Source organism: Erythrolamprus reginae, chromosome 7 (assembly GCF_031021105.1).
Source record: "Erythrolamprus reginae isolate rEryReg1 chromosome 7, rEryReg1.hap1, whole genome shotgun sequence".
In the NCBI taxonomy this organism is placed as follows: domain Eukaryota; kingdom Metazoa; phylum Chordata; class Lepidosauria; order Squamata; family Dipsadidae; genus Erythrolamprus; species Erythrolamprus reginae.
Genome location: NC_091956.1, coordinates 79,849,417 through 79,862,907, shown reverse-complemented (window position 1 = coordinate 79,862,907; position 13,491 = coordinate 79,849,417). Strand labels below are relative to the sequence as shown.

General features: G+C 39.0%; 1 protein-coding gene across 1 annotated transcript in view; it reads right to left on the bottom strand.

Moving 5' to 3' along the window:
• Window positions 1–1,485: 1,485 nt before the first annotated feature.
• Window positions 1,486–13,491, bottom strand: part of PPP3CA (protein phosphatase 3 catalytic subunit alpha) — a 226,459-nt gene continuing 214,453 nt past the window's right edge. The window contains exon 13 of the mRNA XM_070757972.1: window positions 1,486–3,272. Coding sequence (XP_070614073.1) covers window positions 3,076–3,272 — 197 coding nt within the window. The 3' untranslated portion in view covers window positions 1,486–3,075. The remainder of the gene's footprint in view (window positions 3,273–13,491) is intronic.

Sequence of the window (13,491 nt, the reverse complement as noted above, 5' to 3'; positions counted from 1 at the left end):
CAGCAAACTCCTCAAAACCCACCTCTGCCATCAGGCATGGGGGAATTGAGACATCTCCCCCAGGCCTATATAGTTTATGCATGGTATGTTTGCGCGTATGTTTTGTTTTTTAAATAAGGGTTTTTTAGAGTTTTTAAATATTAGATTTTTGCCATATAGGGGAAAACCATCCAAATCTCGCATGCACGAACATCCTTGAGCAAGATTTGGGTGAAAATTGCTGCTTTTTTGCTTCCGTGTGTGTTTATAAGCAAAAGGCAACAAAAATTGCTGAAATCTCACACGAGTATCTTCGCCCAAGGTTTCGGTTGTTGCGCATGCAACTGATGGCCCATCACTCTACTCTTGGTGTGTCGGACCTCCTATATGAAGACTTGTAAGTCAGCTTAAAAACAACGAAGACCCAGGGGAAGAGCCTTCTCTGTGGCGGCCCCGGCCCTCTGGAATCAACTCCCTCCGGAGATTAGGACTGCCCCCACCCTCCTTGCTTTTTGCAAACTCCTGAAACCCACCTATGTCGCCAGGCATGGGGAAATTGTTATATCCCTAGCTGTTCCATTTTATGTATAGTTTGTCCAATTGTATGACTGTTTTTTTATAATGGGTTCTTAAAAAAATTGTTTTCAATATTGGATTTGTACGTTAGGTATTGCTTGTTGTGAGTTGCTCCGAGTCCTTGGAGAGCGGCAGCATACAAATCTGTTGTGGTTAGCTCTGGCCCAGCTCCTGCCCCAAGGACTGTGGATGTGGGGGAGACATCCACATGCTGCAGGCCTGTTTTGCCCCCGGTGGAATCTGATGATGAAGGCTCCTCTGACCAAGAAGACATGAGTGACAGGGAGGAGGAGAGTGTGGCAGACAGCTCAGAAGGAGATCAATTATCTAGCTCCTCCTTGGATTCAGAACAAGAGTTAATGATACAGCCACGCATGCGGAGAGCGATGCATAGGCAAGAACAACTGAGAGATTATTATCAAAGAAAATGAGGCCACCTGTGGTTGGGTGGGGCTGTGGTCATTAGTGAGGCTGCTATAAATAGCAGCCTGTGGGTTTGGCCATTGTGGAGGATTATCTGATCCTTTGTTGTGTTTCATGACTGCTTTACTGACTTTGACTTTTTGTGTGCTGATTTTTCCCTGCTTTGAAACTAAACCAGAGCAAAGTGTGTTTCACTTTGTGAAAGAAGGACTGTGAATTGCCTCACAGCTGCAAGCTAAGTATCACAGAACTGATAAGGGACGTGTACAAATTACCAGTTTGTTTGGAGACCAGTGCTCTTGGCTATACCCAAAGAGGGCTTAGTTTAAGTGAATTTTCATTATAAAGAACATTGTTTTGAATTTTCAAACGTGTGTGTGTCTGAAATTTGTACCTGTGAATTTTTGGGAGGATTCTACCAGAGAGCCCGTCAGAAGAAAATCTAATAAATTATTATTAATTATTATGATGTACTATCACACACTGGAGATTTAACAAGAGACCTGCTAGGTTCATGCACATTTTTATTGAGTAGTAATATAAAATGCTTTTTTTTTTTTCATCGTTACAAGTGCATGCTTTGATTGCCAACATTTCATAAGTCAAATTACAAAGGCAAGGCTGTAGGCTGTCGTGAATTACTTGGGCACTTATACAATTGATAAAAAATATCAGTGGACTGTTTTGTTGGTTGTTTTTTTTCCTCCTCCTTTAAGACTGAACCAGTTGTAACCCGTAACTGATATATAAAGGGAAAAAAAGTGAAAAAAAAAATCACACAATTCGTGGCACATGACAGAAGGTAACAAAATGACTTAACTCATCATGACGTTAACAGTTCTCATGCATTTTAGTTTCACATGTAACTACAAACTTAGTTTAAATTTCACAAGGTTTGCTAAACATGCTAACCATCTATATGTGCACTGACAAGCTTATATTAAAAACTTTTAAGAATACTCTCCCCCTTAGATTTTTTTCAAAGCTTTTTTGATTACAAAATTTCAAAGGCATTAGCATTGTCTTTTTAGAGAATATAAAGTACGCCAGTATACATACATTTCCAGTATAAGTCAGACCACTAAGCGCATTACAGTCCCATACAGGCCTATACAGCCAAATTTTTTTTCTTAAAAAACATGCATAGGCAGATTTTTTACAGAATATAGATGCTTTTCACTGCACTTAATATGGTGTCTTGTTCACTATACTTAAAAATGCACCACTCATAAATATTTAAATTCAGCAAGCCACAACCAAGATTTGATTTACCAAAAAAAAGGAAAGAAAAAAAGAGAAAATAAATCCTAAATATAAACTGAAACTAGTAAAAAGGAAAAAAAAGGATATCGTTATTCCAGTTTTTTTTTTCCTTAAAACATAAATGAAAAAAAGATTTCTCACTGCCAAATTAATTAAGGTAAATGTTATAATTAAAGCACACTAAAGAAACCTGAGGTAAGCATAATGTGTACAAAATTAAATTGTCTTTTTTTTTTGGCATTTTTTAACAAATTTGCAACGTTCTCTTTTTTCTTTCGTATATATATATTTTTTAAAGATTGCCTAATTTTTTTCGTTTCCTTTTAGATAGCCGTCGTAAGACAAGAGTAGCAAAACGTTATCAATAAATAGTCTCCTTATTTAGTTTGTACATCACTCTGTTAAAAATGGTTTTGGATGCTGTCCGTGTATAGTGCTGCAACTGTAAACGTACAATAGTTAGTAAGAAATGAGAGACAAAGTTGTCATGTCCAGTAACATAATAATAAAAGGCCTTTCGTTTAACACATCTAGAGGTTTCCAATGCAATTCCCCTAACTTTGCAATACAGACCCACGTTAGCTTTCGTTTATTTCTCTACAAGCATTTTTAAAGGCATGTCCAAGGAGGTGCTCTCCCTCCACCCCCACCCCACCAAAATAAAGTTTACTATCTCTTCTTAGATGATATTGTAAACTGAATCCAACATCTGGCCCCTCCAGAGCAGGTAAGCTACTGTCAGAGGCAAGAAAATGCAACTGCCGTTGAAAACAGCAGTCCCGCGGTGCCCTGTTCAAAAACAAAAAAATAGATATCCCTGCGCGTCACAATGGGTCACTGGATATTGCTGCTGTTACTGCCATTGCTGTCGGTGCCGTTCGTCTCCGAAGAGATTCCCTTGTTGATGGAATTCAGGTTGGCATCGGAAGGCATGGCGTCCCTGCGAGGCGGCATCCTCTCGTTGATCCGGTCCAAGCCTTTGGCTTCTTCGAAGCTCGTGATCTTATGCTGCGGCGAGAATCCTTTGATAGCTGGAGAGAGAGAGAGAGAGAGAAAAGGGGGGATGGGGTAGAAAAGAACGACAACAAAACGGGAGGAAAAAGTCAGTCGGGGAGAAGGGTTGGGCTTTTCTATCAGCTTAACTGATCAATGAGCGAGAAGTTCCTTCAAAGTGAAGAGAGAGAGAGAGAAAAAAATGGCCACTGCGATTAAAGCTTCTGGATGGGGTTGGAAACAGCTAAAAGGGTGAACAGCCAATGTGTCTTGAATGATTAATATGCTCTCAACAAAATCCAGTTCTGGCATTTTGTTCTCCAATTTAGGCTAAACGAAGAACTTTCAGGACAAGTAGAGTTCGGAGAGAGAGAGAAAGAGGGAAGGAGGGAGGGAGAGAGAGAGAGGGAGGGAGGAAGAGAGAGAAAGAGGGAGGGAGGGAGAGAAAGAGAGAGAGGGAGGGAGGAAGAGAAAGAGAAAGAGGGAGGGAGAGAGAGAGAAGGAGGGAGGAAGAGAGAGAGAAAGAGGGAGGGAGAGAGGGAGGGAGGAAGAGAGAGAGAGGGAGGGAGAGAAAGAGAGAAAGGAGAGGGAGGGAGAGAGGAAGAGAGAGAGAAAGAGAAAAAGAGAAAGAGAGGGAGGGAGGGAGGAAGAGAGAGAGAGAAAGGGAGAGAGAGGGAAGGAGAGAAGGAGGGAGGGAGGAAGAGAGAGAGAGAGAGAGAGAGAGAGAGAGAGAGAGAGAGAGAGAGAGAGAGAGAGAGAAGAAAACCCTAAAATTTATTTTCTTAAGATCTGGAAGCCAATTCTCACTAGAGTTTTCTTTTTGGGGGGAAGGGGGCAGGAATTGATGATCACAATTATTTCCTGTAGGAAATTTCATTTCTTTCCATAATGGTAGCTGGAATTATAGCAAGAAATGTGTTTAATCCTAATATTGAAGACTTTAATTCAGTCTGATACCAACAATAAACTGGGAGCATGAATGGAGACACCAATTTGAAACGAGGATTTTAAGAACGTTTTGAACGAAGCGATAGTGGGTTGTCCTTAATAGATTCTTGAAAAGTCCTCACAGTTTCTCATTTGTCAGAACATTTATGCTGATTTCATAGATTATATTTATTTCTTTTTTTAAAAAAAAGGATGAAATTCAGCAATTTTGCTATTCTTATCAACTTTCAAAGGCTTTAAAACAAATATTAAGATCTTAATTGAGTGGCTTTCCAAATAGTTATATTTTCAATCACTATTAAGATAAAACTACAGATAGCACCGATTCTTTTGCTCTTCTTATCAGAAATTATTCATACCTACTAACTATTATATTAGAGCCAGGATTTTAAAAAATGTTAAGCTTTTTAAAATGGGGTTTATTAAAGGTCCTGATTAATCTAGAGCAGTGATTTTCAACCTCTTTTGAGCCGCGGCACATTTTTTACATTTGCAAAATCCTGGGGCACACCACCAACCAAAATGACACAAAATGTCACCCTGATACACTCTCCTCTCTTTTTCCATCCCTGTCTCCTCCCCCTTGTGTGTGTGTGTGTGTGTGTGTGTATACACACTCTTGAACCATTTCCCAAAACAGGCGAGGGCTGGGGTTTTCTCTCTCTCTTATTCTTTGGGTGCTTTTTATCATATGCTTTAAATCAAGAGTCACTTCTCTCTCTTTTGTTTCTCTTTCCTCTCATTCTCTGTCTCAATCATTTTCTCATTTCTCTTTTTTTCTTCCCTTTTTGCTCATTTCTCTCTCTCCCTTCGTCTCCTTTTCTCTCTCTCTCTTGCTTTCTTTCTCTCTCTTTCTCTCTTGCTTTCTTTCTCTCTCACTCTTGCTTTCTCTTTCCCGTTTCTTTCTCTCTTGCTTTCTCTCTCTCTCTTGCTTTCTTTCTCTCTCACTCTTGTTTTCTCTGTTTCTCTCTTCTCTCTCTCTCTCTCTTTCTCTCTTTCTCTCACTCTTTTTCTCTCTCTCTTTCTCTCCGAGTCTTCGGAGAGGGACGTCATACAAATATAATAATAATAATAATAATAATAATAATAATCATCATCATCATCATCATCATCATCATCTTGTTTTCTTTATCTCTCTTTCTCTCTATCTTGCTTTCCCTCTCTCTCTCTCTCTCAGCAAAAAGTTGTGAGACCAGAACCTGAGCTTCCTTCTTCGCGGCACAACTGACCATGTTTCGCGGCACACTAGCGTGCCATGGCACACTGGTTGAAAAACACTGATCTAGAGGAATGTCTTTGATTCCTATCAATATTTTTACTGAAGCCACATTTAACTGTTGTTCAAACATAATTTTTAAAAACATGAAAAGAAAGGGTTTGCTGAGTGGGTTGCATGATATACAACAGCTGGGTTTCTTTATTGCGGTACACTGACTGCCCCATTGTTAAGGAACCTGCATTGTATCCCTAAGATTCATCACTAAAGGAAAAACTTTTTACTGCATTATACGGAAGACAGCCTCCAGGGTAGCAGGACTGATTGTATGCTATTCAAAAACAATAAACCTCTGTCAATCTCAGAGAATTATAAAGTATGGCGATTGTACAATGTGCCACGGACTCTGAATATAATTGTTTTAGCATATTTGTCATTCTTAGCTTTGAAAGTGTAAGAACAGTAAGGTAACTGAATTTTTAAAAAGTGAATGCATCTTCCATTTAGCATTGCTCTCACCAAATACTGCTTACTTTCTGTTCTCGTCAAGGGCTCCATGCAAAACACTTTTGTTAAATGTTTTCAAAATGAAAAGGGGAGACTCGGGGGCAACAATCTGTTAATACTGCTTCACTTTTCAATCGCTAGTATTCTCCATGCTGCTTTTTTTTTATTTCAATAAAATTAAAATGTTTCATATTAGATTTCAAAAATGTTTGGTTATGTTTATTTCTGTTCAGTTTTTTTAAAAACATGCACAGAGTCCAGTAGTCCAAACAATAACACAGAGGAAAATTATTGGATGAATGTGAGCACAAAAAAAAGAGTATAAAGTGATTTAATTTTTGTTGATCTGTTGACTAATCAAATCTATTTTTCCTATTAGAGGGAAAGCAACTTCATTTCTGAATTTTGATTAGGAAATTTTCAATTTTGCTGTCCCTGGTATTATTAAACTTGGGTAAAATTTTGTAGAACTCTTATCATGCTGATGTTTTGCCCGTCACGGCCATGGAAATAACAACTGCAGAAAATCTGGAAGATTGACACCTCTCTCCCAAATTATGTGCCCGATTATTTTTTTCTTCATTTGTCAGATGAGATCCACAACATATTATGCCATCTGAAATGGCATTCAGTTTGTGAAAATCCCAACAAATTGCTGATGGGTTAGATTTTAAAGAACCAAGACTAAAAAAGACATTATTAATTGTTTACTTCTACAAAATCTTGTCCAAGAGATTAAGTTGTTATACCTTTACTTGAAGAAGAATTTGCAAGCAAAAAAAATTGTATAACTGAATTTGATTCTAGTTCTCCCAGGGAATATTTCAGTGTGAAGTATAAACTGAACATAGTTTTTGCGCATGGAATATTATTTCAGTACAGTACTGGATATAAATCCAATATATTTGAAGTTTGTACACTGGCTTCTTTTAGACACCCTTATCTTTTGTGGAAGCTGTTCAAAGGGTTAAAAATATCCTGTTTTCCCTGGCATTCTCTTTTCCCACATATCACTCAAATTTTAAATCTCACCCATTGCCCACCAAATTTCAGAGCTAAGGGAAGGGCGAACATTTCATGAGAACATTTCCTTTAAATTTTCACCACATTGCTGCTGGTTTTGACCCATTCAGTTATGAACCAGGTGTATGAAGAATGGCAGTGAAGTAGACGTGGTCTATTTCTGTGGAGCATGTGTTGCTATTGGAGTGGTCCTATGGCCTGGAGAGGCCACGGTGAAGCTATACAGTGTTCCCTCGACTTTCGCAGGGGATGCATTCCGAGACCACCCACGAAAGTTGAATTTCCGCGAAGTAGAGATGCGGAAGTAAATACACTGTTTTTGGCTATGGACAGTATCACAAGCCTTCCCTTAACACTTTAAACCCCTAAATTACAACTTCCCATTCCCTTAGCAACTATTTAGATTATTACTCACCATGTTTATTGGCGGGACCCAGGGGAAGAGCCTTCTCTGTGGCGGCCCCGGCCCTCTGGAACCAACTCCCCCCAGATATTAGAACTGCCCCCACCCTCCTTGCCTTTCGTAAGCTACTTAAAACCCACCTCTGCCGCCAGGCATGGGGGAATTAAGATTTCTTCTCCCCCTAGGCCGTTACAATGGTATGCATGGTATGTTTGTATGTGTGTCTGGTTTTGTATATTAAGGGGTTTTAATTTGCTTTTAGTATTGGATTATTATTGTATACTGTCTATGATTGCTGTTAGCCGCCCCGAGTTTTCGGAGAGGGGAGGCATATAAATCCAATAAAACTTGAAACTTAAACTTCATTAAAAAATATTTATTAAAGGCAGACACAATTTTAGCGATGACATATGACGTCATCGGGCGGGAAAACCCATGGTATAGGGGGAAAAACAGCGAAGTATTTTTTCAATTAATATTTTTGAAAAACCGTGGTATAGACTTTTCGCGAAGTTCGAACCCGCGAAAATCGAGGGAACACTGTACTTCTACTAACGTTCTCTATTTGATTTCCCAAAGGAGAAAACCATCGTAAAATAGTGATGAAGTAAAACTTCCATTACAGTACAAACTAATAATAAGTAGAAGTTTAATCCGGACAAGATATATTTCCAGAATGGGAAGCATACTGTAGATTAATCTTTATGTCAAGAAGACATATTTATACATCATAGTGTTGAAGAATGTGTTCTGCTGCTGGTCAGACAATGATTATTAGCAGTTTACATTGAGAGTAATGCTAGAAACACAACACAGTCACACAAATCACAGGAAAAAAACAACAGCCAAACTGTGAACAAAAATGCACACTGCAGAGTAGAATTTGCCAACAGGAATAGAGAATTCCAATGTAAATAGCAGCTTACTCACTGCTATTTAGAAAAGCAGTTGTATTTTATCTTACTTATTTCTATAGTCTTTTTCTACCTCTGTAACAAAAACTTTCTTACAAGCAAAAATAGATAGGAGCAGCCAAAATGGTATTATGACATCTTGCCAGAAATCTAAAACTTTTTTTTTTCCCTTAAGAAAAACTCACATTTTTATGTGGGCAAGGACAAAATACAACTGAATATGTTTGTTTTGTTTTAAAGGGGAATTTTAGAGAGTCTTCTCATCTTGCAAAACAATTTGAAATGTTAATTTTTCTCATTGCACAGAACATATTTCATCATTAAAAAATTGGAGACCTCTTAAATGCATAAGCAACAGAATTTCATAGGTGTTGAAATGAAAGGTAGGCTTAAGAGAGGTGGCTTAACATTTTGCATTCAAACCTGTTCTTGACAGTAATTCATTTGTGCCAGAAATCCTGTAAAATGATGCTGACGTTAAGGACGGAATTACAGGAAGTTCCCAAGGCTTGGAAAAAAAAAATACTGTCATGCCATCCTCTCATTGTTTTAATGATTTTTTTCCCCTTCCCCCAAAGGGTATTTTAAAACGTGTTGAATTACAGAGAAGACCCATTAACTTTGCTATGAACTTCAATAACAGGGGAAATTCCTTTCAATTTTATTTATGCACTCTCCATTTTCAGAGCTAGCTAAAGAGAACAGGAGGAACAGATTGGTCCTCTTCAAAAGAAACGGCTTGATTGCCAAATAACTTTAATTGGATTGCAAGCTTTGTTATCCTTCTGATTCAGCATCTGAAGCTCCATGGACACATATCGGAACATTTTTGCAGCTTTAAGAAACAACAGCAACAACAAAAAGATACACTTTCCCCTTTAAAGCAAGTCAACTTAGGTTAATACTGAGCCACGATTGTTAGCTCAACACCCACACACTCTATACAAGCTACAGCAAAAAAATGAATACACCCAGCAGAGCCCTTATCTGTTGTAATCACAACAGAAAGGGATCTGGCCAATTTACCTTCATCAGCCTCAATAGCCTCAACAGTAGCTGAAGAGAAGAAAGGGGTAGCAAAATGAATGAGAAAAATGAGCAGAGGATTTAACTCTCAGAACAAGTCAGTGAATAGCAAAGGAGGTAGTACACTTAAAGGTTACTGTAAGTGCTGGATTTTGACACAGAAGACAACACAAAAGGCCACACACAGAAACAAACACAGGTATTGTAACTTGCAGGCAATAGATTTCTTGTTTATTTTTTGCAGGGGGGTGAAGAAGCACGTGATCTGGTCTTTGGAAAGGACCACAGAATATAAATTGGAAGTTCCAACGATTCGGGTCAATTTAGGACAAGAACAATTGCCGTATTTAATGGGGCAGGTTAAACAGAGGAGCTCCATATAGAGAAAACAAAACTTTTAAGCAGGCAGAAGAAATCACCACCATTGCTTTAAACAGCATTTCCTCTCAATTCCACGTCTTGGTAACCTTGAAAATGCCTTGGATTCCATCTCCCATTATTCTCAGTAAATTGGGAAGTGTTGGGATTGAATTCCAATGCATTCAAAGGGTATAGGGCTATGGAAGGTTGGTTTTAACAGCATTTTTGTTTAAAAAGGAATATGCTATTTGTGAACTTTGGTGAACATCTTTCTCCCCATATTCTGTTCATTCTCTATATACTTACACCAGTGTCCAACATTTTGTTTAATGTATTTCTTATTATTTTTGAATGCACTGATCATATTTTGATGTAATCCACAAGGGGCTGAAATTCTAACAAATGTTAGAATGTTCTATATGTATCTATATGTAAAATTTTGCAAGGAACTAAAGTACTGTAATACAGGCCATTTCATAATTGTTGGTAGCATAACACAGATTTAAAATTTGCCTTTTAAAACTGGACTTGGAATATACAAATGGAAATTAAAAATACTCTTGTTAGTTTGAATTTCCTTGGACAGCCAGTTGGGTCTAACATACTATATCAGCCTGAGTCTGACCAAATCAGAATATTGTACTTTTGTTTAAAATAGACATCTGTGACATCTCATTAAATGCTATATTGCATCAAGGGTATGTTTCCCCCATAGAATCTACAGCCTTTTGTTGTGGCAGGAGAATGAAATCATAAAAAATAAATGTGCATAATCAACATGGAAGAGAGAAAATAAAGAACAAAGATGAGCAACGAGATCTAAATTGCATGGAAATGTTGAAAATCATGACTACTAAGAATGAGCACACTTCACAGGATATATTGCCCATATTTTCTGTTAATTGCTCTTAACAGAAATTATGTGAATTTCAGTTTCTTTGATGGATGGTGCAAGATATTAACGAATGGGTGGGTATAATAATGTTCTACTAGATTTAATACTGCAGTATTTGCCAGTGCATAGTTTAATGAGGCTTTTGAATGATGTGACAGAAGGAAATTTTACTTCTTTCACCAGGACTGCAGCATTTTTTTTAAACCAAAATTATCTGAAAGTCAAATATCCTCCAGGCACTACAAATTGCATCGGTGGATCGAAAATATTCTGTCGTACTGCAGCATTTACAAAGCAGAACATTACAATATGTATCACACACAAGCCACCAAAAAGAGTTTACCACGGAATACCTGAATCTTCTAGATAAGAGAAAAAGAGACAAAAAAGGGGGAAAGTACAGGGGAGAAACTCCAGAAAGAAAGGGGAAAGTTAGAGGCTGAGACCGACTTATTGGAAAGGCGAATGTCCACGGCTCATGGTTACTAAACGTTGCATCATAATTACAGTAGGACACTCATGGGTGCATGAAATATATGTTAAAAATAAATACCTACAAAATAACAGTTATATACATTATTGCATTTGATTGTGGCTCCTGACTTCGAGACGTTTATCCTACTAGCTATTCTCTACAACATAATTCATACAAAATATGTTTTTTGATACAGTCACGAGTAAAAAAAATGCTTTCCTGCTGCATTTAAATCAAAATCGTGGTCAATTAATGAATGCTTTCTCAAGTTCATTTTTTGACTTCCCCATGTATGAATTAGTAATTTATGAATCACTATGAGATTTGTACCTATGAAGGAAACCTGGATTCAAATTTGCAGATTCCCTTGAACAAAAATAATAATAATAAAGGCACACTTTTTTGGGGGGAGAGTGGATGTAAGGCAGCGTTTTGCTGTGGAAGGAGAAAAGATTGACATGTTCCTGAAAAATATTCCGATCTGTATTGCAGCATCGGGTTTTCTTCCCCCAAAATATCAGTATGTTCCTGAAACTTTGTTCCCCAATCTGCTTCTTGGGTTTATGAAATGACAACGGTTCGGCCACCATGCTAAACACGGGGCTAAAAGAAACCCCAACCTACTGGGATGCAGTTAAATGGAACTAGACAATGTGTTCTCTCGGTGGTGTGCTCCTGGTGGTACGGTTAATTGTACGCAGCTACGCAGCTTTGGCGCGCGAATGCGGGATTGGACACAATTTTGCAAAAGCTCACACAGGCACGGAAGTTAAAAACCTCACCTAAATGCTCGTGCCTGTGTGACAATTTGATTCCTGCACAGGTGTGGGAAGCAAAATTGTGCTCAATCCCTCATTCATTCATTCATTCATTTACTGCATGAATCTCAGCGGCCGATAAGGTCCCACAGAGTTGGCTTTCTCCGGGTCACGTCGACCAAACAATGCCGTTTGGTGGGCCCCATGGGGAAGAGCCTTCTCTGTGGCGGCCCCGGCCCTCTGGAATCAACTCCCCCCGGAGATTAGAACGGCCCCCACCCTCCTTGTCCTTCGCAAGTTACTCAAGACCCACCTATATCGCCAGGCATGGGGGAATTAAGACATCTCCCCCAGGCTTTCTTATATTTTATGTTTTGGTATGTATGTGTTGTATGGTTTTTAAATTGTTGGGGTTTTTTTTAATGTAATTTTATTATTAGATTTGTTCCATTATTATACTGTTTTTATTGTTGTTGTGAGCCGCCCTGAGTCTTTGGAGAGGGGCGGCATACAAATCTAATAAATTGAATTGAATTGAAATTGAATTTATTTATTAGATTTGTATGCCGCCCCTCTCCGTAGACTCGGGGCGGCTCACAACAATAAAACAATACACAACAAATCTAATAATTTAAAAGTCACTAAAAACCCCGTATTAAAAAACAAAAACATACACACAAACATAACCATGCATAAACTGTATAGGCCCCAGAAAGGCAAGGAGGGTGGGGGCAATTCTGATCTCTGGGGGGAGCTGGTTCCAGAGGGTCGGGGCCGCCACAGAGAAGGCTCTTTCCCTGGGTCCCGCCAAATGACATTGTTTAGTCGACAGGACCTGGAGAAGGTCAACTCTGTGGGACCTAACCGGTCGCTGGGATTCGTGCGCCAGAGCTGCAGAGCTACATGCGATTAGCCCTACCGGCAGGAGTCAACTACTGTGTTCACTACACCAGTCATATAGACTTGGCTTTCTGTTTAGCATTGCTGCAGGGAAGAAACATAGCAACAGCAGCAAACATCAGTGGAATACTAGCGTTCTACGGCTGGCCTTTCTTGCACAGCCATTTCAACTTTCTCACAATACAGTGCTTATCAAATATGCACTGCAAACACTGGCTTGCTGGGAAGGTAACAATGATAGCTAGGCCAGTCAAGCCAGCCAATAGGGACACAGGTCCATGTAAGCATACCACCAGGTATCAGGTGTGCCAGGGTCCTTGGATAAGGGAAGGAAGGCTTTTCATAATGATGTAATTTAATAACGATTTATTTATTTTATTTATTTATTCAATTTTTATGCTGCCCTTCTCCTTAGACTCAGGGCGGCTTACGACATGCTAGCAATAGCACTTTTTAACAGAGCCAGCCTATTGCCCCCACAATCCGGGTCCTCATTTTACCCACCTCGGAAGGATGGAAGGCTGAGTCAACCTTGAGCCGGTGATGAGATTTGAACTGCTGACCCACAGATCTACAGTCAGCTTCAGTGACCTGCAGTACAGCACTCTACCTGCTGCGCCACCCCGGCTCTTACAACAATACAACAAAGATGAAAGGGGGATAGCTCTGCATTTATTAACTGGGCACTCAGACCCATTTTGCCTCTTTAAATTGGTGCAGAGTTACATTCTTGCTGCTCAAACCATTATGGAGTAGATGAGGGAAAGAGCTTAATTTGGTTTGAACATTTTATCTTTATATTTTAGTGCCCATGTCATTTAGCTATACTGCA